This window comes from Amblyomma mixtum, chromosome 3 (assembly GCF_055824585.1).
Source record: "Amblyomma mixtum isolate Tamu chromosome 3, ASM5582458v1, whole genome shotgun sequence".
Classification (NCBI taxonomy): domain Eukaryota; kingdom Metazoa; phylum Arthropoda; class Arachnida; order Ixodida; family Ixodidae; genus Amblyomma; species Amblyomma mixtum.
In genome coordinates, this window is record NC_143014.1 from 101,408,589 (window position 1) to 101,432,881 (window position 24,293).

Below are 24,293 nucleotides of genomic sequence, written 5' to 3' on the forward strand. Positions count from 1 at the left end.
GATTAGCGAAAAAAATGGCACTGTAAGTTTAGATAAACCCTAACAACATCCACGCGATTTCAGTTGTGAAGAGCACTTAGTTTCCAAGTTAGCTGGGACGCCCTGTACACACTAAGGCAAGAACCCTGCGATTTTCCCTGTCTTGTTCACTTTGTGACTACATGTCTATGTTACAGCATTCCGTACAATACAGATAATGTGTGTCAACGTACCAGAGGTGTTAAGTTTATCTCGAACGGCACAGGTAACATTTTCAGTACATCATTTCGTGCATCATTCACGCAATACTTGTGCGATCATTCCGTGCATACTGTTCACGCAATGCAGAAGGATCATTCTGTGCACAGGGAGTGAACGCAATTTAATGCATGCACGATGTACTTTACTATCGTAGATAATTGCAAAAAAAGATATTTGGTATTTATGTAAACGCGTGAAAGCAAACCACTATCATGGAGTGGCCTTCACTGTCTACGCTAATATACGCGACAACAATCGAATTCAGTTAACATACAGTTGCACAATCGGTTCCCATGATGTGCAGGCTCTTCTGCGGACCAAACACGATGACTGCTTCGTCAATAGCAGTGTCTAAATCGCGGTTCATGATCCACGGCGCCGAAATTAGCGTTGGCTCCCGAGAAAGCGACCGTAGGTAAAGGCCGATTCACACGACGGACCGTTCGCCCGCGGCCCGCGCACTACGTGTGCATACGTCAGCACTTTGAGGGGCGCGCTGTCGGCCGCCATCCATCCATGCATCCAGCGCGCCTCTCAAAGTGCTGACGTATGCACACGTAGTGCGCGGGCCGCGGACGAACGGTCCGTCGTGTGAATCGGCCTTAACGGTTCCCGTCGCATCCGTGCTGGTCTCATTGCACTCTTCGCAATTTCGAAGGTCACGCGCACAAAAACAAACACCACCGTAGCTGTCACAGCACCGACATCACTAACACAAGAAGGAACACAACGCCAAAGTGTCGTTGACCAACGACGCATAGCAGGCGACAGCGCCCAAGATAACGCGGCTGACGGAGTTCGCGAAACACACAAAGGACGCGTGGCGGTTACAACGGCCGCGCGGGTCAGGCATTCAACAGAGAGAGAGATTTTTTATCCTTTGAGAAATTTCTTGCGATTAGATCTTGTTCTTTATTACAGACGCTAGCGCCAATTCATCCTTCAGTTATGTTCATAGCGGATGGTTGCGCAGTTACGGCTTCAGCTGTCCCTTGTGTTTTTTAGTGTTAGCACTTAACCATGTTTCAGCCAGTGAATCAAAAGGCGCCAACAAGCCAGTCTTTCTTCTTTAATCAGCGGAGATCTATACAATTAGACGGTACGGAAGTTGATCACTCTTTCCTAACCCTGATGAGGTGGAAAAAAAAGAAATAGTGCCTCTGCTCACACGTTATTACGTGAGGGAGGTTTGAAGCGGCACAGACACCAAATTTTAATAGTGTGCTCGTTCTTTGTAAAGATGCGCAACAGATTAGTAGTACCAGAGCCCTTCAATGCTGTTAGTACGTTACGTTTCAGTACTTACTTTTTGTTTTGCACTTTTTTATTACGATATTTGATGAGATTAACGGTATCAACTAAATAAATTCGTGAATACTTCCTATGGTTTGACAGCGCACATCAGTCTTGCTCTGCATTCGAACCACGACTGATGACCGTTTGATTTACCCGCACTCTAATAAGTTGCTTAAAGTTACCAAGAGATGGCGCCACAAATAAATTTGTTTGCTTCAGGTGCACTAGATGTCGCCACATAAGTTCCCGCGGACGCAAGAAATAGGGGGTTTCCCCTTTGTGCACGGACGCGTGAAACGAACAGATCCTGCAAATTATCTCATATTTTACGCTTTATAATGCATTTATAAGCGAGAAGCTGCCCGATTGTGGAAATAAATTTATTGCTAAAAAGTTTCGCATGTATAATCTTTTTTGCAATCTTTGGTACAAAGAAGTCCTTAATCCATTAGTACAGTTCACGCGGATAGGCCTCAGAAGCGGGGATTCCTCGTGTGCGGCTGTGATCTAAGCATTCCGTTCCCAGCCCGTATCAGAGGGCTTAGCACGACGGATCGAGCAAGCAACGCGCGCGCTATATCAACCAACGGTAAGCTGACATAATGTTCTGTTGACTTATTCATGCGTATGAATTCGACTGGGTATTGTGTTTTCATCGCGCAGGGCCGGTTGAGTAAGACTGCCTTTGTGCAGGTGCGTTATGTAGTGTTTGTAATCAACTCATTGCAAGTACTCTTGCAGTGTACTAGAGCTGTACATGTTGGAACACCCTATTGTTTTTTGTTCAGTCTTTTTTGTAGCGATTTATTTATTGATTTAGATTAAGAGGGAATGAATTTGGCGCACTTTCTGAGGCATGAAAAATGGGCGGGCTTATCCACGTGTGTTTCAATGCAAATTTATGCACGTAAATCTCCCAAGGCATTGGCAACATTTAATGTTTATTTCTGCCCATGTTTGTACTTGCAAAAAAATAAAGAACAGAAGGGGCGTGCTGTCTTTCTTCTGTAGTGCGTAAGCAGCTTGAAGATTCTCAGACAAGAAGAGGCGTCTGTGCAGTTTCGACCGTTTATTCTCAGTGTGGTAACGGAGGTGCGGCGGAGAGCGCGGGTGGCGCGCCCCGCCGCCAGTGTAATGGTTAATGTTTTTCATTAGATTGCGTGTTAAGTAAAATAATTCAAAACCTTCATGGGCTCTTATATACCAATGTTTAGACTAATTACCCTCATTGAAAATATACAACATATATTCGTGTATATATGCGTAACATTTCTATCGGCTGCGGTTTTGTATTCGCCGCAAGTTTTAGTAAATCGTAGTTCAAGTTGAACCGAAAAGACCCCTTTTTACCAACTGGCAGTGTTGGCCTTTAACCACTGATGGCAAAGAGGCAGCGGCCATTGCTTCGACGCTGTACTGATGTATATGTGAGGGCTGTCTGAACCTTGACGTCCCTTGGGCGCGCACACGTATATCCTACCGTCGAGTCACGTCATTGCTCGCAATTGATTTATTTACTTTGCAACGTGTAGCGATGTTTTAGACAAAAATCATGCATCTCCAGCCTCAAATATGCATCCCCTTGGGTGCACGGTCAACTACAAAACAGCTAAAAGGAAGAAACAGCGCGAATAAACATGGACACACGAGGAAACGACACACACACGAGAGCTGACTCACAACTGAAATTTTGTTCTGGTGGAAAGACGCTTGAATAGAAAACATGAGGGGGTGGGTTACAGGGCTGCTGCAGCGATAACCGGCAATCATGTTTTCTATTTAAGCGTCTTTCCACCAGAACAAAATTTCAGTTGCGAGTCAGCGCTCTTGTGTGTGTCGTTTCTTCGTGTAGCCGTTTGTCTTCGCGCTGTTTATTCCTTTTAAATGCATTGCCAACTAGCCCAGAACCTTGCTGTGCTGTACAAAGCAGCGGCGGCTTGCTTTTGCGCGTTCGGTACGAGGGGCGCGAAGATACGGACATTTCTCTTGCACCGTTGTCTCTTCTTCACTTGGTGCCCTTTTGATATTTCTGCTCCGTTATGTTTTGAGTACGAGGCTGAAGCGGAGACGGAAACGGGGGGGAAAAAATAAAGAACACACTACTTCACTCTCACACTCATGTTATACAGGCGGCACTCACGATAACGAGACCCCGCCTGTGATTCTCTTCTCTTCGTGTGTGTGTGCACCGTTGTGGAGGGATACGCAGTCGCCCCGCCCTCAGCGCATTTTCATGAGTGAGCAGGGTATTGCCACTGGTCGCCTCGATTCTTTCCTGTTTGGGCGTGTCACTCTTCCCGAGCTATGTTCTTTGTGCCCCATTCCATCGCAGCCTGAACCAACGTTTGCCCGAGCACCTAGATGCTCCCGGTGCGGAAAAAAGTTGTGCCAGTTAATTCAAAATTTCGAATATTATTCAGCGGCGTCGTTTCCGTTGTGTCAGTGTTGCAACTGTTCCAGCGAAAATAGCGGTGACGTATTACTTCTGTTCTCTTTTTCGCGCACCAATCACGCTTTGTCCTTGACATCATGCGTATATGAATTTTTATAACTGCATATTAGCGCCGAAATTTTGGCAGCATATCTGAGTTACAGTGACCACCTTTAAGTCTGTATTACTCCGATGTAGCGAGTAGTGGATATGGCCTCTTTCCTGCACAGTTTTCCGTTACGGGTCTTTTCTAGCAGCGAACGTAGCGCTAACCGAACCGGCACCCGATACCCGAACTGCTTTTGGGGCAGTGATGGCCTTTTTGTACGTTTTGGAATTCAGCGCGCCTCGGTGACGTTTTTTACATGTCAACTTGCACCAGGTTATGCCATTCTCATTTTCCTCATCTCTCTGCTGTCCACTCAGTTACCTATCTACTCTCGTGCTTGTTTCTTTAACGTAAGAGCAAGTGTGCCCTGATACACAGACCCGAGGAAAGAAATTTTTTTCGTAAATATTTGAAACATTGGAAAAATTGTCGAAACAAGAATATGTCTCCGATTTATTGCCAGGTACGCCCGAAGCTTGATACCGAAAATATATTTTTACGAATTCGTGTTTACACGCATTCAATATTCCCTGGTACTTTAGATTCCCAAATACTTCTGTTTGCTTGCCCTTTGGACGTTCGGCCATTTGCTCAGATTGAACAAGAAAGAGTTTTAATAATTTCCCCCGATTTCAGTCCCTTCTGAAGTCAATGTGATGAAACTGTGAAATTCGGGTTTATTCTGTCGAAAGCTTACAGCATCACGGTTAAGAAGGAAGCTGGCAAACAAGCTGATCAGTAATACGTCTTCAGAAACGTCGGCTGAGCGAACAGCACCAGAATTCCAGAACAAGTTTGATGAGGTGCTGCCACATACGATTTACGTCAGTGTTGTTGCTCAGAAGCAATACCAGCGTGAAGCCTTCAAATTATGCAATCGGGTCACCATCAAAGCACTCGCTAGGCTGTCGACTCCTGTAGGCTGAATATGACAGGGGAGGAGCCAAGCAAAAGAAAGCCCAGCACATTGGGCACCTGTGCTTCCCACCTGCTGCTGGACGAACGTTCACGCGGGAGACCGTCATGAACTTTCTTGCGGCTACGTTGGGGCTAATTCCAGTTAGGGCATTCCAGACAGTTAGTGTCTGGAATGTAGACACCAATTGTCTACATTCCAGAGGAAATTGATCATCATCATCAGCCTGACTACACCCACTGCAGGGCAAAGGCCTCTCCCATCTCTCCAATTAACCCTGTCCTTTGTCAGTTGCCTCCACTGTATCCCCGCAAACTTCTTAATCTCATCCGCCCACCTAACTTTCTGCCGTACCCTGCCAATAACCACAGGCAAACAGGATAGTACATTTCTGTGGAGATTTTAAAGGTCATTGAAGAGCTTGGCTGTGACAAAAAGTTTGCTGTGTAGTTGTAGGCAGTCTGAGCAACTTAAAAGCTGCATATGTGAGCGATCATAAACCAGCGTTAACCCACGTCAAACTGCTTGTTTTGCTGGACCCAAGCACCTAACTTGCTTTACGTGAAAGTGTGATGAGGTGTACTATAATTAACTCTCACGTAACCATAATGGCATAGTGCCAGAATGTTTCCTGCACCAAAAAGAACTGCAAGTTCTTTTTCCACGAGGAAGCCAATTTTGTATGCATATAAATAAACGGTCGCGATGGAACAGCAACCGCTTTAAAAGCTCAGTTTTAAAATTTTCACCACATGCAGGCGCTTTCTCATGCAAAACAGAAAAATGTATAACACTTCTGATATCGTCTTCGCTTTATCTCGGTTAAAACGGAAAGCAAAACGGCACAATACGAGAATACACCAGGCAAGTAATACGTGCCGCAGTCGTTTAAGCCTATTTAATGAATTTCAAAGTTATTATAATTTCATGGCTTAACCGCCGAATTATTTTGCAACTTAATTATCATATTAAATGAAGCGCACTTTTGCGTTTTTTCATCTCACTTTCAGTGTTGACTGCAATATATATATGATCATTGTTTGTTAAATGCTGCAAGCAGTGCCCGGTATTTTTTTCCCCCGACTTTCCACGCCTCGGGGGGAGGGGGGGGGGGGCAATTTCTTTTTAAAGTTGTCATTTTTCCGAGCCCGCCTATCACTAAATAGGACCTGTTATCATTACTCCATAGGGGAAACAAATAAAAGCAGCCGGGCAACAATAGACTAGATACAAAATGTTCAAGCCGATCAATTGCACGCTATTATACCAAGTATGCAGAATAGATCTAAACGTTAACTAAGAGAAATAGCTTCTAAATAAAAATAAACCACAAATATAAACTGCAGTAAAGATCCATCACATCAAATAAACGATGTTCGGTTTGTTAAATTCGTACATACCAGAGACATAAAATCCTTACTCAGAATGAAGGAGAAAAATTCGAGGATAATAAAAAGAGAAATGTAGTCAATACCGCATATTATACATTGCTATAACTAGGGGTTGGACTTTTCAGTTCAAAGAGAAAAAGAAATTTAGACCTAAGCTCACCAGCTGAGCGCAAAGCTAGCGGCCAGTTTTCATCGATTTGATTGTGTAATTTTGGAACGGAACACCTGTGTCAAGCCCAAGCATTTCTTTTTTTAGATTACTGATCATTGAACTTGGATCAGAGTTCAATCTGCTCATTACATTTGCAGTAGTTTCATTGACTGATGAGATGAGCATAAATGAAGGTGTAGTAGAGCGTGTTAGAATACGTAAATCGAAGTAGGGCTGTGTTTTAAAAGAATGTGTTCCAAAAGACGTTTATTAGGTGTTGTATGTCGAGTTTGAATTTTAAGTAATTATCCTGTTTGACAACAGGGAACGACCAATGGTTAGAAGGGCACATCGAGTGATAGTTCATCTATAAGTGCACTTGGGGCGGTTACATGCTTAGGTTCATTCGCTCTTGCCCACCTCCACCACCGACATTTCGGTACCTCTACAATTCTGTACACAGTCCTCTCAGCACAAATATTCTATAACAGTTGCGATCCCCCCAAAATGTCTTCTTGTTTATTTTTTCGCTCGGAAATTCCCTTCTGCTTTTATTTTTTTTTTTGTCTTTGGGTGCACTCAGACGGAAGTGCAACATTTTTGGATTTTCACAGCCTAAGGTATGAACACGTGAGAAAATGTAGTCGTTCACAGTGGGTTTAGGTTAGGTTCTTTGTGTCACTATATGATCGTCTGCCTCAGAGCTTCGTCCACGCAGGATTGCTGCTCGTTGCTTGGTTTTGCTTCCGCTCCTTGTAGACCGCGCGTCACGACGCCGTCGCATCGAAACACTTGTTATTTTAAACGATTTTAGTGAGCTGGTATGGAGAATGGTCAGACTAAGTGATTATCGCCGTACAGTAGCCACTACGAATTTCTGTTCCACCTTAATTCCATCGCGTTGTATGGTGAGGGTCTCCGCGCAAAACGGTCATCTGACGAAAAGACTTAGAATCTGCCCGCTCGTCGTTCTTGGCTCTCTTTGGCTGCCATTACGCCAAAAAAGCTATGCATCGGTTTCTTACGAGCCTCCGTGGGGTAGGGAAGGACTCGGCACGCCGCACTGTGGTACCCCTAGAGCGGAGTCCCCAGATCCTGGCCACCGACGTAGCCCAGTCTTCCACCTACGGAGACATGGTGGCCACGGCATCAGGAAATCGTTTGGCCTAGGAGCTGGGTGGGGTTTATGGGTAGGAGGAGCCGAAGGAACGGCTTGGCCAGGCTACGTGGATAAAGAACGGTTCCCTCAGTTTCGGCAGGACGGAAGACCAGAAGAGAAGTGCGCTAGCAAAGAGAAGTGGCGAAGGCACTTATTCGCAATTGCGTGAGGTAGGCCGCTTGCCGACGGGCATGAGGGGGAGAAGAGGAGGACGGTGCTGTAAGAACAACGTGCAGCTCAGGGCTTCTTGGCTGCTCATGACCGCCGGCTGGGTTTGCCCGGTTGGTCAGCTCTGGAGTGAGCGCATGATATGCTCTCACTGCCTGAAATGCCGAAATTGCCAGAAATCCACACGAATCGGTGTATGTATGTTTGTGCAAAGGTGATATTCGAGGGAGCAAAAAACACCGTTTAAGGTTGGACTGTGTTTGTACCGTTAGCTCATTCATCTAGCTCCGGACGGCTAGCGCCAGCTATGAACAAGCGGGCGGGCGATCGGGAAATAACGAAGAGTCGACGACGACGAGAGTCACGAGCTGCATGGCCACGAATTATGAAAAGCACGAAGAGGTGAAGCGCCTCAACTGCGTTTACGTAATGTAGCTGCGATTACATAATGTAACCAAGATAGCATTCATTAAAACTTCGTTTGTATATAACTGTTGTCTTCGATTGACGACCATCAACACACAGTATGCATTCCCTGCACATGTATGATTCGCGCTATCCGAGAAACAGTACTACTCTGGCGTGTTTGGTGCATCTTCTCTCGACTGCCGACACATCGGCGAAGGGTAACGCCCGGCCAAGGTCAGAGAAGCGCGCCGGTCCCCCTCACCCGATTCACAGCCGCCTGAGTGGCGCTCCAAATTTCGCAACCACGTTCTCGGCTGTCTGCCATGTTTCCCGATTTCCAGACATATGTCTGAAGTTTTCCACTTTACATTCGCATTCTTCACCTTTTACCGATCTGCGATGGCCGAGAGCAATCAGTAACGAGGCCAGTAACGAGGCTTGTCATCGTGCCATTTTTGCGTTGCAAAGAAGTGACTGTAAATTCAACGGAATATCATTAAGAAGTCACCGGACATAACATCGTAAGCACAGGAGCCTGTGAAATGAATGAGTAAACTGCTACCTGTACAGGCTTGTGAAAAAGAAAAAAAACGACTAATTCCCGGTACAGTTATTAGGCTATTGATAGAAGCATAGATATTTTCAATCGTTGCACAGTCCAGTGTCCGCAAGAAACCTCAATGACGAACACTTCGTCACGTCAATTTCGTAGGAAACACGGGGAGACAGGGTTTCTAAATTGTCAATGGGCGAAATCGGAAGGAAAGCGGTCCGTTATTTTTTTTATTTACGTGCTGCAATGTTCTGCACACATTTTTTTTTCTTTAAATACTAACGCGATTTGAGGGTGATAACTTCACGAATGAATACACGAACGTAGATAGCCGAACGATTTCTCGACCCTGCACCGTCATGTCTCTTGCGTACAAAGCGACCATCCTGCCAGGAAAAATTTGTTGGCCGTTTTAGCCCGAACGAACGTCATAACTTTCAAATCGCGCTAGTCCCTCTGCACCGCACCTTCGCCGCTGTGGCCCAACAAATTCTGGCTAATTCGGCGAGTTGCGTGCAATGCAGGGGTTGGTTTGCTTGCAAACTTTTCCAAAGCACATTTATTTTGACGCCGTGAAGGGAAAATTTTTTGGGCTACACCGCCGAGGGTAACTGTGTTTTCGTAATTCTAAAATCTGATATAGATATTGCTTACAGTGGGCTACACTCCTATCAATAAATAAGGAGTCTAACAGCAATATTTCAAAAGTTAACTCTTTAGTATTAGTTAACCAGACTACTAGTCTGCACGTCTTAGCTGTATTCTGATGCACTACACCGCTGAAAATGCTATGTAGAAAAAAGAAAAAGTCCTTCTTACTCAAGAAGCCTATTTTTAAAAACTTCGGAGCATCTTAGGTGAAACACCCGAAGGAAATGACGTACGGGTCTGCCTTGCGTTCAAAAAGGAATGTGTTTATAGTTCCATTTGGTAAAATAGCCATGGTAAAAGAGCCCGCTTTGCCGGTTTGGTTTGGTTTATTGAGGTTTAACGTTGCAAAGCGACTCATGCTATGAGGGACGCCGTAGTGAGGGGCACCGGAAATTTAGACCACCTGGGGTTCGTTAACGTGCACTGACATCGCACAGCACACGGGCCTCTAGAATCTTGCCTGCATCGAAATTCGGCCGCCGCGGCCGGGATCGAACCCGCGTCTTTCGGGTCAGCAGCCGAGCACCATAACCACTGAGCCACCGCGGCGGGGCAACCCGCTTTCCCGGTTTTAGCTCTTGACCCGCTAGGTTTCGTTACCTTCTTGCAGATGCCGAGGCGTTTCACCGGCAAGCTGTGTCGCTTCCTTTTCGACCACCTCGAGTGTGCCACGTTCGGCGAGCGGCTCCGATGGCTCGACCGGGCGGCGGGTGTCTTCCAGATATTCTGGAGGCACGGCAACGGTTCGTCGTCCACGCCGGAAGAGGACTGCGCCGTGTTCATGGTGCGGCGCCCACGATACGCGCATGTTGTGCAAAGCGAGCGAAGACCGTGGGATCTACTGAGTAGTGCTCGATTTAATGGTTACTCGCGTTACATGAGGGGGTGTGATCGCTAGGCTCTGCGCGTTTCACTCACCCGGTACTTAGATTGGGCGCCATCAATCGGAACCGCGCCTAGCGCGCACGCAGAGGAAGCTTGCATGCAATTGTTGCTTTGTCGGGGCAGCCCACGGCCGCGCATTTTGACGGCGTCCCCCCCCCCCCCCTCCTCCTCCTCCTCTCCGCGTACGCGGCGCCGTAGACAGGGTATGGGCAAGGGAAGCTCCCCGATGTTTCTTTATTTGTAGGATTGCAAGGCTCGTCTGTCCCCCCCGCCCTCCCCACCAAACTCGTCTCCCGTCTCCTGTCCGGCCTCTCTCTCCACATTTTTGGGCAAGGTGTATCGACTGGCTTTTTTTTTTCGCTGCCTGCTTGGTGTGGTTTGAACCAATGTTGGTTTGAACAACGCTGGCCCCCACGAAGGTTTGAAGCGGAACGGAAAGTGTCGCCCCTAGTGTTATTCACATGGGCGTCCGGAAGGGGGGGCAAGGGGGGGCGGTTGCCCCCCCTTGGAATTACGGATATTATTTGTGCACTAGTAGAAAACAACTACACAGCTGCCGCCTCCCTCATAACCGGCCATCGGGTGCACCCCCCTGGAAAAAGTTCTGCGGACGCCCTTGGTTATTCATATTAGTTTTCCTTCGCTGTCACTGCTTCCTTCTAGTTTTTGTGCATGCAGAAAGATTTGAGTCGTCAGAGACATAATATTTTGGATCCATGTCATGAGTATAAAGGAACAATATGAAAACTCGACGCACAACCAATTAGAGAGGCAGCGCCCAATATGGATGCCACCTCATCTCCACTGCCAAAAATGCCCGCTGCGTTGCGACACCATCGGCTCGAAACGAGCATTTCTGGAGAAGATTAAAATATTTAACATTACGATTTCAGCGATCCCTTTGGGCGTTCAGGAGCCACAATACCCCTTACTCTGCATACAAAGAACAAAGACCTCATGCTTTATTTACGTCGCAGGGCCCCTTTAAGCTCATTTTATTCAACTATTTGAGTTTTAGCAATCGGGCTTTTCGTTAATGCGCTGAAGTGGCCTTCCTACAGGATCAATCAGGATAAATATTAAGCTATGCGAAATCAAATCTTCACTAGCGCATGCCTTGCATCCAGCGAACTCCGTTGAAAGTAGTTACACTCAACAAAAATAGGCACATGAAAGGAGCTTCGAGGTTCCGCCAAACGTGGCATTCTACGCAGCACTGTATGTAGGAGATACAAGCTATATAACATACAAACATTTGTCGTAAAGTGCGTCAGCCTGCAAAAACATAACCATCGTTTTTGCAAGTAGGTTATGCAGCCAGGCGGACACCATGTGAGCGGATAACTCATTCTCAATCTTTTAATTCGCTAAAAACAATATACATTTTAGCCATAATAGTGGCAGTGCATGTTCATATTGAAAACGTAGTGGCGACCGCATTCCAAGACTACTCCATTTAATAGAATTCTCATAGGATGCGCGCGTTCCAAAGTCTGCGCCTCTATATTTCCGACCCAAACAGCGTAATTACGCATGCAAGGCGGTGACGCAGTCCGCGGAATATTCCACCCGACTTGATGCAACTTTTGCGTTCGGCATTTCGCCTGCCGATGATGCAGAACACCAAGTGAGGCAGGTAATTTTCCCTCTTTCACTATCGTTGAGCAAAGTCGAAGAAACGCCATGCGCTATGACTGTTGCGTCAAGCCCGGGAGGAGCTTCACGTCGATCGCCACCGCCTTGCATGCATACGTAATTATACGCGGTCCGAGTTGGAAATATGGAGGCGGAGATTTCGGAACTCGCGCATGTTATGGTAATTCTGTTAAATGGAGTAGCCCAGCAATAGCTTTCGCTACTGCTCATTGTGCGCTTGTAATTATATATATATATATATATATATATATATATATATATATATATATATATATATATATATAAGGAACTGAGTGTCGCCTTTCACCGCCCTAGATTCCTCCCCTCTCTCTGGTTCACCGCAGATGAGGATGATAGTAGCTATAGTAGCACGTCATCGTGCAGTGCTTTCTTATTTTTTGGCGCGCGGTGAGTTAGATGCTGCCTGAGCTATTTTTTCCCCGCTTACTAAAACTAGACTAAACCTCTCTAGGGTTGTCAACAGCGTGCGTCAACTACGCCGTGACTGAAGTGAATAAGTTGCTCAAACGAAACAGTTGTTTGTAACTTGTCGGCGGCTTTGCAGGAAATGGCAGCTTTCCTTTCTAGCGACATTGCACACTGTATTTTGCTCGTCGACTTGTAATGTTTGCCTGAGATGTTCAGAAAAAAAAATGGCATAGCGAGTTTATCCACCTCCCATGAAACACTGCAGGGCCCGCTTAGCGCGCACTTTGCGAAGTTAGTAAAACGGGATTGTACGACTGCAATTTTTCCATCATCACAGCATCTATGTCCGCAATCCATATTTGACTCATGTTCGGACCAGTTTGACGCATAGCCAATATGACGCACATTCTCACAGCCAATAACTCGAGGCCGTCGTCGCCTAGACGGTGAGACCGCGATTTGTGCGGAGCTTCACTGAAGGCTAGTTGACCCCTAACAATACGTTCGTATTGCAAATATTTTACCATTCTGTATTTTCAGCTGTAGTGTACAACTAGAGCATTTTATACGTCTATGTAGAGGGGCCAGATAACCGGCTGCTAAGAAATATACACAGTAGAAAAATACGGCATATGCGTGTTTGCGTTTCATTTCGGCCCGATATTATACGTTCGCACAAAGCTCAAACTGTCCACTTGCTGTACCTGCAGCAAGCGTATACACTTGCTCCTCTAGTATGTATTTGCCCCTTGAAACGATCCACGTATTTCGTTGATTCTTCTTTCGCGGCTCCCACTTCGTGTTACACTATTCTGTTGCTGCAAGTTTGTATACCGGAGGCACTCGTAGCGACAGGCAAGGTTACGACGGGCCGCACAAAATCAAAGCAAACGCTTTGAACTGGTCGTGTGAATTTGCACGCCTTTGATACAATCCATTTTGCAGGAATGGCACCATTACAAGAATCGCCGCATCAAGAAGTGTGGGGCGATGGAAGCTAAGCAGCGCTTCCGTGCAGCCATGCACAAGATGAAGCTGACCCCTGTGACCAGCTGGAACAAGCAGCGCTCGGAGAAGAACTTCCAGTACAGGAAGTTCCCCAAAGAAGACCTTGGTAAGTTGACAGTGATGCTGTCCTGATGTTCGCTTCGTCACCGAAGTGTATTTTCTAAAGCACCGAACACATTTCCGAGGCCGACGGTCCGCCCTCCCGGCATGCGAGGGTCTAGTAACTGCGATGGTCAGAAAAAGAGGTGCTTCCGCCCATCCTTTTTCTCCTTCGCTCAGGGTAGCACGTTAGCTGCACTGTCCTGCTGCCGGCCCTCCCTCTGAAAATAAAGGACCCTAACCCACCTCTGCGGACCACGCGAAACTGAGGTCGGTAGGGCGCCCTACGAGAAACTCGAAAAACTCTCAGAAATTAAAGCGCAACATTCAGCCTTTCCGCTTCGCCTCAGCTCGAATTTTCCTCTCGGTTATCCTCATTCCTCATTACCAGGGATTCGGAACAGCGCCCAGCCAATGCCGCCGGCCTGCCTCCTAGAGTCCCTGACTGGTTGCCGAAGTCTGCGGCAGCACTGTTCTACCACATTCAAAGTTGGCACATGCGGCCGCTGTCGGTTTGTTGTATGACAGCATAAATTAGGCGGGAAAGCCGCTTCAAGAGGCAAGGCAGGTGATACTGCGCGCTTTGTATGCGAGCGCTACGCGCTGAGTAAGGCCAAGCGACTTGGCTCAAAGGTGCATATCGATGTTCACTGCCTGCCGGATCTGTTAATTTTTCGGTGGCGCCCTCTTAAACTGCTCAACCTTTCACTATAAGGCATAACTGCATAATTGTCGTTCTGTTTCGCCCTTTCCCCAGATTACCTCTTCAAGAGAACGGACCAGCGTGTTCCTTCCTCACCCAGCTGCTCGAGCGGAGAAGTGTCCGACGCAGACTCAGAGCAGGCCTCATTCGACGTCGTCTCTGATTCCGACGCGTACCCCGAGTCAGCCTTGCCGGACGATGTGTCATGTGACGTTCCTAAGCCGACAGTAGAGAAGGAGCTGTCCGCTGTGCAGCAGTCCGAAGATTGCCCAGCTCCTGAGGTTATCTTGGATTCTCCTATGACTCCGCTCTGCCCTGAGGCACCTCTGGAAAGTGAAAATAACAGGCTTTCCTTCCCTGAAACGGATCCAGTGTACAACTGGCAGCGCCTGCAGGACTCATCTGTTGGCAGTGACCTGTTGCCAGACGCGGACGACAACCGTTGCCTGCCCAGCACGGAGGGCGAAACTCTTCCTGGCCCCCTTCCTGGCTTCGGCGAGGTCTTCGGGCCGCATGTCGCCCTCCCATATTCCTGTGACGGACAGTGTCTTTCCCTTGCTGTCCTGAAGCCGCTTGACCCCTTTTCCATTTGACCTGCAAGATGCTGTTTGTGAGATACTTCGTGCATTTTGTGCTATGTGTATTAGGTGTATGTTACATGCTTGTTAGTTTTGTGCGAAATTACTCCCTGTCTGCCGTTACTGCTCGATAGGGCAGAAGCCCTTGTTAGGCTACGCCTTTAGCTCCTGCTTTATTGCGCGTTTGTCATTTGCATAACAACGATTCTCACAACCAACTGCCGGGACGCTGTTGCATCTCTAGAAACTCACCGTTTTTTTTATGCATTGTGAAGTTAAATGTGCGTCACTCGCGACAGGATTTTATTCCGAAATGCCCATCTACACACAATACGCTTTGCCCATATGTCGATGGCAGCGGTAGCTATCGAAACGTGCGCACTGTTTGAAGCATCAGTCATTCATTAATGAGCTTCAGAAGGCTATATGTATTTACTTTCGGAGTTTTAATGTTTACTGTGCGCAGTTTTTTTTTTATAGAATAAAGCGTCGTTAATTACTCCTGGTTTCTTGTCTTAATCGCTGCTTAATTCTCCAACGTGGACCCGAACGGCGCGCCAATCTCGAACGGCTTACAATCTCTGGGAAGTATACGCTTCGTGATCACGATGTCTTTGTTGGAGACTAATAATAATAATAAATAATAATAATACAGTCAGCTATTAACAGTAAGGACTCCAAAGGGGGCCGAAAATCTATTCGAATTAAGTGCGAGATCTAAAAAGCGAGCTCGAACTAGATCCCATTTTAATACCTGTATTTGACAGAAATAAAATTACAGTGAATTCGAGACATCGGTCCGAGTCAGTGAGGCTTGCTAGGCTGTAGCCGGCAATCAGAGAGCAACATGCACGGGCGGAATAGAGGAAGCGAAAATGTTTTCAGCATACCACGGACAACAGCAAATACGAGCAACACTTGCTGTTTGTCTGGTTGTTCTGCCGCGGTGGCTCATTGGTTACGGCGCTCGGCTGCTGACCCAAAAGACGCGGGTGCGATCCCGGCCGCGGTGGTCGACTTTCGATGGAGGCGAAATGCAAGATGCCCGTGTACTGTGCGATGTCAGTGCACGTTAAAGACTCCCAGGTGGTCGAAATTTCCGGAGCCCTTCACTACGTCGTCCCTCACAGCCCGAGTCGCTTTGAGACGTTAAACCCCCATAAACCAAACCTGTTCTTCCGTAATCTGATGAACCAGCGCAAAGAACACAACGTACTGGACGAAATTACGACACGGACGGAAGCGCTTCCGTCCTCTTTTAGACTAGTCCGCTGTGTTCTTAGCGCTGGTTCATCAAGAGCGAATACAAACGCGACGACAACGCCCCCTTTGTCAAACCGTAATGTGTTCAAGGGCATGCGGGTATGCGTGCGCACGGGCGCTTCAAGTTGGATTCAAAAGCGCACATAATTTAGTCATTTCCAACCCACAGGTTCTAAAGCTGATCGAGGAAAGTATTAGCACAGCGCTTTGCGTAATGTGCTTTCGTGAGCTGGCACACCGAGGCGAGAGCGCGGTCGTTCGCCTGGTATACTGCGCAGGTACAGTTGGCTTCCGCCTCCAAAAGCTTATCGCGGCAACACATCCCGTTATGCTAAAACTCTCCTTTACCCACAGCGTTGGTTGTAGGTTGCTACTCTTACAGGGGCTCAGTAAGGACAGTACAGGAGGTTGTTTTCACTCTTCACAATGTACGTCAGGGAGCGTTCATTCTCAATGTGTCGAGACGCTTCGCAAGTTTCAGGAATTAGGGCAGCGTTTATTGGAACGTTCCGTGCCTGTGATGCGTGAACCGGCGCATGCAGTAGCAGAGGAATTTGCAGCGCCTCTGAAATATTTGTGCCGCTTGCAGGTAACTCGAGTTCTTTGCTCTGCGCACTAAATCCGGCGGCGTAAAATGCCCGGAGCAAAGCTTTGCGTTGGCAAACGGCCCACCGGTCGACTTGCTCAGAGCAAGACTGTCCAGTTACTGAATGCGTCGCGACTTGTAGTTAACAGAACGTTTGGTTTGGTTTTATGGGGTTCAACGTCCCAAAGCGGCTAAGGCTATGAGAGACGCCATAGTGGAGGGCTCCGGAAATTTCGACCACCTGGGGTTCTTTAACGTGCACTGACATCGCACAGTACACGGGCCTCTAGAATTTCTCCTCCAAAGAAATTCGACCGCCGCGGCCGGGATCGAACCCGCGTCTTAACAGAACGTGAAAATACTGTTATTTTTCGGCCTTTCGAGCAGCCGTGCGCGGAGTCAAATTTTTCTGAACGGCGCAGCAGGTGAGAGCTTGCGAAGCATTCACAAGCAGTATGCGAAACTACGGACGAAACTATTTCGCGCGGAGGGCGCCGCAAGCAAAAAGATTCATGAGCAGGAACGTAGCAGTTCGATTCTTGCTGAACCACTTTTTGGATTGGTGGAAAATAGTCATGCGAGGGAAAGAAAAAATGCATTAGACTTGAGCACACTACGGGTGATCGCCGTCACTACGAACAACAAAATAATTTTAAACACTTCTTGCAGCAGAGCACTTGCGAAATTGATGTGCAAAGAGGTTCAGAAAAAAAATAATTAATTTCAACCTGACAACACGAATTAGCGATTCCGCCGCCTTCCCCAACGTCGATACTCGGTTAGAGGTGGCGTGTCGCATATTGAAGAAACGTTATCTGCGAAGCGTATCGATGCTGTAACTATCCACTGTTCGTGGACAGGCGTTGCTAGTGGTTCTAGAAACCACATTGGATTGCCTACGCGTTTTGGGCGCTTGGGGCGCGTTGTGGTTGTCTGTAATTGGGGATAAATGGAGGATACCGGGTGAGCGAAAAGAATTCCAACTGCCTCGCAAGTTAAAGAGGAGTTGATAAGGGCGTTACCACAATGCTGGAAGTGCATGCTTGGAACTCTGTCCCTCACGTGTTGACAGCGAGACGGTCGCACTAGTTGGCTGTGCGCCTGCGCACGTTCCTTAGCAGAGTTTGCTGCGACACTCGACAATCGTCGCGACGCTTACATAGCAAGCACAAAGATCGTAACCGGATGCAGCTCCTTCACTGGCGAAGACCACGAACACCAATCTGCTGTGGCAAGGCCAACGAGAAAGGAACGAAAGTCAGTGCTCGTTAATTGCTCTATTGCGTTAACGCTTCCAATTACAAGAGTAACAAGCAGAATGATCAGTCTGTGCTTCTGCTTCCCCGCGTCCGATTTTTGCTCCGACTGCATACATGCATGACTGCGAGCTTCCTTTGCCAGCCTGGAGGAAAACCATCAGCGTTCCGAGAGCAGGCATCCGGTAGCGGCAGAAAAAACCGACACAACCGCCTACGAGTCTGCATCGTGATTGTCGCTCGTGGATGTGATCTCTGGCCACCACAGGACGTTTTTTGTGCATGCGCTGGCAACACGCGGAAGCTCGCGAGTGAACGGGGCCTTTTGCCCAGACAACCTTCGCTTTGGGTGAACGCCCTTACCTAATAAACTTCCACATTGTTATTTTCATTGTCACCGTATATAGTTTTTCAGAAGGGTACCTTACGACTATAGTTTCTCAGCCCTCCGGACTCACTGTTCGGGCTTTAAATTATTTCGGACGTGAGCTTGGTTAGGTTGCTCCATTTAGTTTTTGCCGTTTAGGTTGTGCGTATCTTCGCGTGGCATTGCTGGCGGAGTGTTATTACTAATATTTGATGCCCGGGCGGCAGCTCTCCGCCGATGGGCTCAGTGCAGTGAAAGTGCTTTTCGATACTCGAGTCTCACAGCCTGGCGCTGCCACAGTAAGCTGTTATTAGCGGCGTGATAAGGAACACAGCACAAGTGTTGCCGCCAACAGTGGCAAACAGCGGCAATCCTATCCCCGTCGTTGGTGCCCAGAAATGACCCCCTAAACGCGGTGAATGACCCATCACAAGAAGGTATAGCAGGAGCCGAGTCGCGAATCAAAAACAGCAGATCCAGAACAGAGGCGGCTCGAAAACTAAACTTTTTTAAGCCTGCAAAGGACTTCCAACCTTCGTCGCAAGGCAAGAACCGCCATTTCCGACCCTGCAGCCTCTGTAGAGGCTTGTTTATTTGAAATGTGTGCGAACTTGATATCGGAGGCGAGAGGTATATTCAGCGGGAGCCCGTGAGCCGAGCCCGCTTTGTGACGCCAGTGCAATCTCTCAATAGTGCTCGAGAGATAATGCGTACGTGTTCAATCGGGACCGGCTATCGCAAGCACGTCGCAGGCCCCGTGGACGAAAACACGTTCGGGAGATGGCGCGACCGTGCACAGCGCGACAGAGATCGCGGTCGCCTCATGCGCTCCCTCTCATTGACTGTACGGTAGAACTATGCTCTAATACTGAAAAGTGAACTCTACGCTACTGCTGCAGTGTAGCGCGAATCCTGACCGCATTCCGGGACTGTACAGCCACAAACTTAAAACGCGTTGGCAGTAAAACGGTTTATCAAGAGTACGCGGTAAGCGTAACCGCCACTTTTCGAGCTGCCCGTGTAGTCGATGGGAATAAAAGGATTTGTCCAGCTAAGTCCGCTTCTCCGGACTGCACAGATACCCTAACGTTTCCTTAATACGCCCCCCCCCCCCCCTCAAAAAAAAAAAAAAACATCGATCGGCGGACTGAGTTCCCTAAGTAACAGCGAAAAGTAATAGGAATGTTATTTTTTCTCTTCAGTTGTTAATACGCTGTTCTTAATGTCCTTTTTTCCCCTGGCATTTGTGAAGCGTTACAAATAAGCTTTGGATTAACATTTTTCCTACCTTAATCAAACATTTAAACAACATATGTGCAACTTTCCGTAAAATGATTAAGTATCCCGGCAAGACCAGATCCGCCAATTGTGACCCACCACAACTTCAGTCAACACTTTGCAAGGAGCATGGCGGAACGAGGGCGACACACGCCACAATACGCAACGCACACTCAACTTTTAACGGGTAGCATGACCTTACGCTTCTATAGCGAGCCGTGAGGAGTGCCATACGTGATAGTGGTGGATGGTTAAAATGCAAAATTCTCACTGAAATATTTTGACTGCACATGCAATTTATGGCAGACATCATCTCAGATATTAAAATGCGAAGTCCTGCTAGTTGAAGAACATCATTACTGCAAAAAAAGTGGGAAAAATCTGAGACACGATGCTTGAAAATATTGGTGATGTCGTTTTATGGTTGGTTGGTTTTATGGGGTTTAACGTCCCAAAGCAACTAAGGCTATGAGAGACGCCATAGTGGAGGGCTCCGGAAATTTCGACCACCTGGGGTTCTGCACGTTTTATGGTTGTTTTGAACGTTATAACTACATTCGAGTTTGTAATGTTTTATAGTTAGGATTCAAATATTAAAATAATATTTTGAACGTAGCATCGGCATGCTGCGTAGTTCGACTTCAAACTAATGTGTTCCATCTAACATATACCACTTGTTAATTTTTAATATTAGCGTAACGTTCCAATGTAACATGTAACATTACCGCAGCTTACACAACAATTTTATAACATTATTCTAATGTTCGGTGCTACCTAGGGCACCGCTGCTGCGTTCGCGGCTGTGCTGGCCCCACGGGACTGACTTGGCTCACGCAGTAGTGCGCATATAAATTTAATTTAAGAAAAGCGTGAGAAAGCAGCGGTTCGAACTTGAAGCCGCTTTATTTTTTCGTTGACCTGCATTGGTGGCTCAGTGGCTCTGGCGTTCAGCTGCTGAGTCCAAAGTCGCGGGATCGAACCCACTCCGAGTCGGCCGCATTTAGATGGAGGCGAAATGCAAAAATGACCATAAGCTGTAAGACGTCAGTGCACGGACTAATTTGGACCAGCTGGGTGTTCGGAATAAGTCCGGACTACGGCGTCTGTCACAACCCACGTGCAGCTCCCGGACGTTAAAGGTAATCATACTATACTTTGTTTCACTGTTCGTGTAGCACATGCGTATATCAATTATAGCTTGGAATTCGCAAACACGACATCACCAGGCCTAGTCAGAAGTACAAACAAAAACAAAACAGATTGCAATATGTACGGTTGGTTTTCAGTAGAGGTACGTCGGACGTCGCTGTAAGGTTGCAGACTTCCCATGGCTATAGTCACGTGCACCTTTAACGGCTATCTCCAAGGACAGGTTTAATTACTGCATCATACTTTCCTCCTAAAACACCAAACAGGAGAGAGACCAATGGTAATCAGTATAAGCGTGAATTTTGTGTCTACATGTACAGTCGAACCAAAGAAACAAGCTCTATAACGAAGGATTTCATATATCTCGGCCGAATTCCTTTATTTAATATGTATTATGAACGCCTCTGCAGCGGAAACCACTACAACGAATTTGCTTGTACAGCGAAGGAATTTAGGCATCCCTGACGGCTGATTTGTTGCTTTAAACGAACGCACGTAGCGGCGCCGCAGCCGCCACTGAGCTCTGGTGTGAATAGGGAGCGCCGGTCGACACCAAAGCAAAGAGCACGTGGGAGAATCCAAATTCTGCAGTATAGCCACCGTAACTGCCACACCAATGAAAAAAAAGAAACGCAGTGGGCCAAACGGCCGAACATTTTGACAAGTGGCACTATAAAGCGTTGCCTGCCGCAAAAAATGCAAAACTAGGCACCGCAACAACAACCTCCAAGCTCCGGAAACCGACATTGGCAAACTCTGAACAAGCGCAAACAGGCCGGCAAAGCCGGAGGTTGCAACGGGCTGTTTTGCACCGATTGAGTTGGGAGCTGACGAAATGACGTAAACTCCAGCGAGCGCTCTCCGACATTTCCCTTCTCCCTGCACTGAGCAGGACTATGCGTGTGCATGAATTTGCTTGTTGGTTAACCAAGCTGAGCGCACGTGTTTTAGCCGTTCTCTCTTTGCTCCTCTGCGTGTTTGGAGCAGTGCCCGTTTCAAAGCCTCAAGACCACAACAGTGTCTGTAAACAGCGCAGGAACATCGAAGCGCCGGCAGTTCTCACTTGACGGAAACTTGCACATTATCAGTGCTGTCGCTAGTGGCCGCAAAAGGAACGACGTTACAGTCGATTATGGGATCAGTGCATCGGAGCTGTGAACACTACTTAAAGAAAAGGGCAAGACAGAAGCACAAGCAAGCGACACAATGTGAGACGGACCCGTCACGCGGAAGCGGATTCGAGCAGCGACTGTCGATGCCTTCGCCCTGCGAGGAAGCAGAGAAATTTGTTTGTGCGCCCAGCGTTGAACAGACGTTCAAGGCAACCAGCGGATGGTTGAGAAGTTTGAGACGACGCCATGGCATCGTTTTCAAAACCGTAGCGGGAGAAGAAGCAGACGTGCCGCGCAATCTCGCCGACATCTGGCGCGAGTCGGAGCTGCTGAAGGTGCTGCAGGGGCACAGACCAGAATATGCAGGTATATTTAACGCTAACGAAACTGCCCCTTTTTTATGTGTTGCTTCCTGCGAAAAGGCCGATCGTAGCAAAGGCGGCAAGGAGTTGAAGCAACGCTTGGCCGCGCTGTTTTTTGTAACGCTGCAGAAACAGAGAAGCTGAAGTCACTTGTGGTCGGACGGTGTGCGAAGCCACAGGGCTTCAAAGGCATGTGTAGCCTTCCTGCTAACTGTGTTGCGAACAAAAAATCCTGAGTGACGGTGGAGTTATTTCAAGCATGGCTTTTTCAGGCGGAGAAAATGATTGGGCTGCAGAACCTAAATACTGCCTTTGTTGTCGACAACTGTGCCGTACACAAGATGCCGGTGCTAGAGCATGTGGAAGTAATTTTCTTGCCACCGAGTAGCATCTCCCTGTTGCCCTTGTGAGGCAACAAGGATAAGCCGTCAGGCAAAATCATAATTTTGTCTGTCAATGCACGCCACCGCACAGGAATGCTGCGGCGAATTCTGCTAACCTCGAGGTTGAACTGCCAAGTAAAATAAAATTCCTCAAGCCATTGAAATGATTATGAGTGCTTGGTGGAGCGTGCCGCCAGACGTCATGTGTAATTACTGGCAGAAGGCTGGATTTGCAACAGCTCAGGACAGCGGAAGCGACGTATACCTGACAAGTGTGCCGATGACAGCGACTGTAGAACCAGTCCTGCTGCACAGCTCCAGGTATCGCTCAACTCGTATACGACGCTTCTTGCAACACAGCAGCGGGTGTGACGGCTGACTAATACGTCGCGGTGTCTTACCGCGAAATTACCACTGACGACATCGTCGGAGCCATCACAGTCGGATGGAAGTGAAGGCCGACGAAGACAGCAGTGATGAAGAGCCTGCAGGTAAAGCCAAAATTATGACAAGAGAGACAATAGCGGCATTTGACTCTGTGCAAGCTGTGTCGCTTCCGAGTTCCGCCACGGAGCATGCCGTGAATCACAATGTGATAAGGTAGGCTACAGCTGCACATTCCGCCGGACGAAGTGTTCGCAAGAAGATTAACGACTTCTTTCATTAAGTATGTCTTCAATTCACGTAAAATATCGGTTTTATTTTGCAGAACATGCTTAGATATATCTATTGTGTGAGATACGGTGCGCGGTTTTTACAACGAAATGACCTCTATAACGAAGGATTTTGGTGGTCCCGAGGGCTTGGTTGTAAAGACATTCGACTGCACTGAGCAAATTTAAGTTTTAGAGAGCTAGCCCTTGAGGCGACTGTTCCCGGCCTATGCAGTCGTGCCTGTAAACATCAAGCGTTCGTTGGACACCTATACTGCGCCTTCTGGGGAGCTCGCAAGGAGGAATGAAAGAAGGAAGAGAGAGAAAGAGGCGCCGTAGTGCAGGCTCCGAATAAATTTCGACCATTTGGAGTTCGTTAACGTACATTTACATCGCCTAGCACACTGGCGTCTTTTTTCTTTTCGTCTGGATCGAAACGCGGCCACCACAGCCGGAACTGTCCTGGTGTTGCGTCTGGCCGGAGTGCCGGACGCCACGAGAAAGCGTTGCGCACGACGAGAGACGCACGCCTGATACATAGTGTCATGGGATCTCCCTACCACTCCTTCCTTCAAGGGAAAGTCCACACCTAGAGTGACTGCTATTGGGTTTTTTCTTTCATTGTAATTACTGATTACCCAGACGCCGACGCGCACCCTTAGCGTCCCTTGCTGCATTGTGCGAGCAAATGCAGCCTGCGCAGACGGGCACCCAACCAGACGGGCTTCCGTCGAAGGTGTTCTCGTTCACGGACGGGGTCGTGTCTCGACCTATGCTATGACTGATGGAACAAACGGCATCGTTCCATTGTTCTTTTTTTCTTGCCCCGTTTGTTGCGCTATGAATTCTTTCGTAAATATGCACCAACTCGCTCAAGCATCTGCCTTGCTTCCTTCGGTCGCTACGCTGCGTTGCCGTCGGGTTGCGCAACTTGATTTCCGGGGAGCGCTGACGTTTGACTGCAGTCCCGGAGCTGCCATGTGCGGGTGTAGCTCGCGTCAGTCGTATGGAGGAACAACATCGCGCAGAAGCTCGGTTGAAAGACGGCGCGTA

At 47.8% G+C, this 24,293-nt stretch overlaps 1 protein-coding gene across 1 annotated transcript; it reads left to right on the forward strand.

The window, feature by feature from the left end:
- Positions 1-2,079: 2,079 nt before the first annotated feature.
- On the forward strand, positions 2,080-15,167 carry LOC149351160 (uncharacterized). The gene is made up of 4 exons (XM_089576977.1): positions 2,080-2,125; positions 10,084-10,257; positions 13,389-13,557; positions 14,308-15,167. The coding sequence occupies exons 2-4, from the start codon at positions 10,084-10,086 to the stop codon at positions 14,844-14,846; spliced, it is 882 nt and encodes a 293-aa protein (XP_089433103.1). The 5' UTR covers positions 2,080-2,125; the 3' UTR covers positions 14,847-15,167.
- The last annotated feature ends 9,126 nt before the right edge of the window (positions 15,168-24,293 follow it).

Bases quoted from the DNA above. Each gene is read 5' to 3' on its own strand.
- LOC149351160 (XM_089576977.1), top strand. From the start codon at position 10,084: ATGCCGAGGCGTTTCACCGGCAAGCTGTGTCGCTTCCTTTTCGACCAC. The intron at 10,258-13,388 runs GTGCGGCGCCCA...TCCATTTTGCAG, and splicing joins AGGACTGCGCCGTGTTCATG to GAATGGCACCATTACAAGAA. The intron at 13,558-14,307 runs GTAAGTTGACAG...CCCTTTCCCCAG, and splicing joins GTTCCCCAAAGAAGACCTTG to ATTACCTCTTCAAGAGAACG.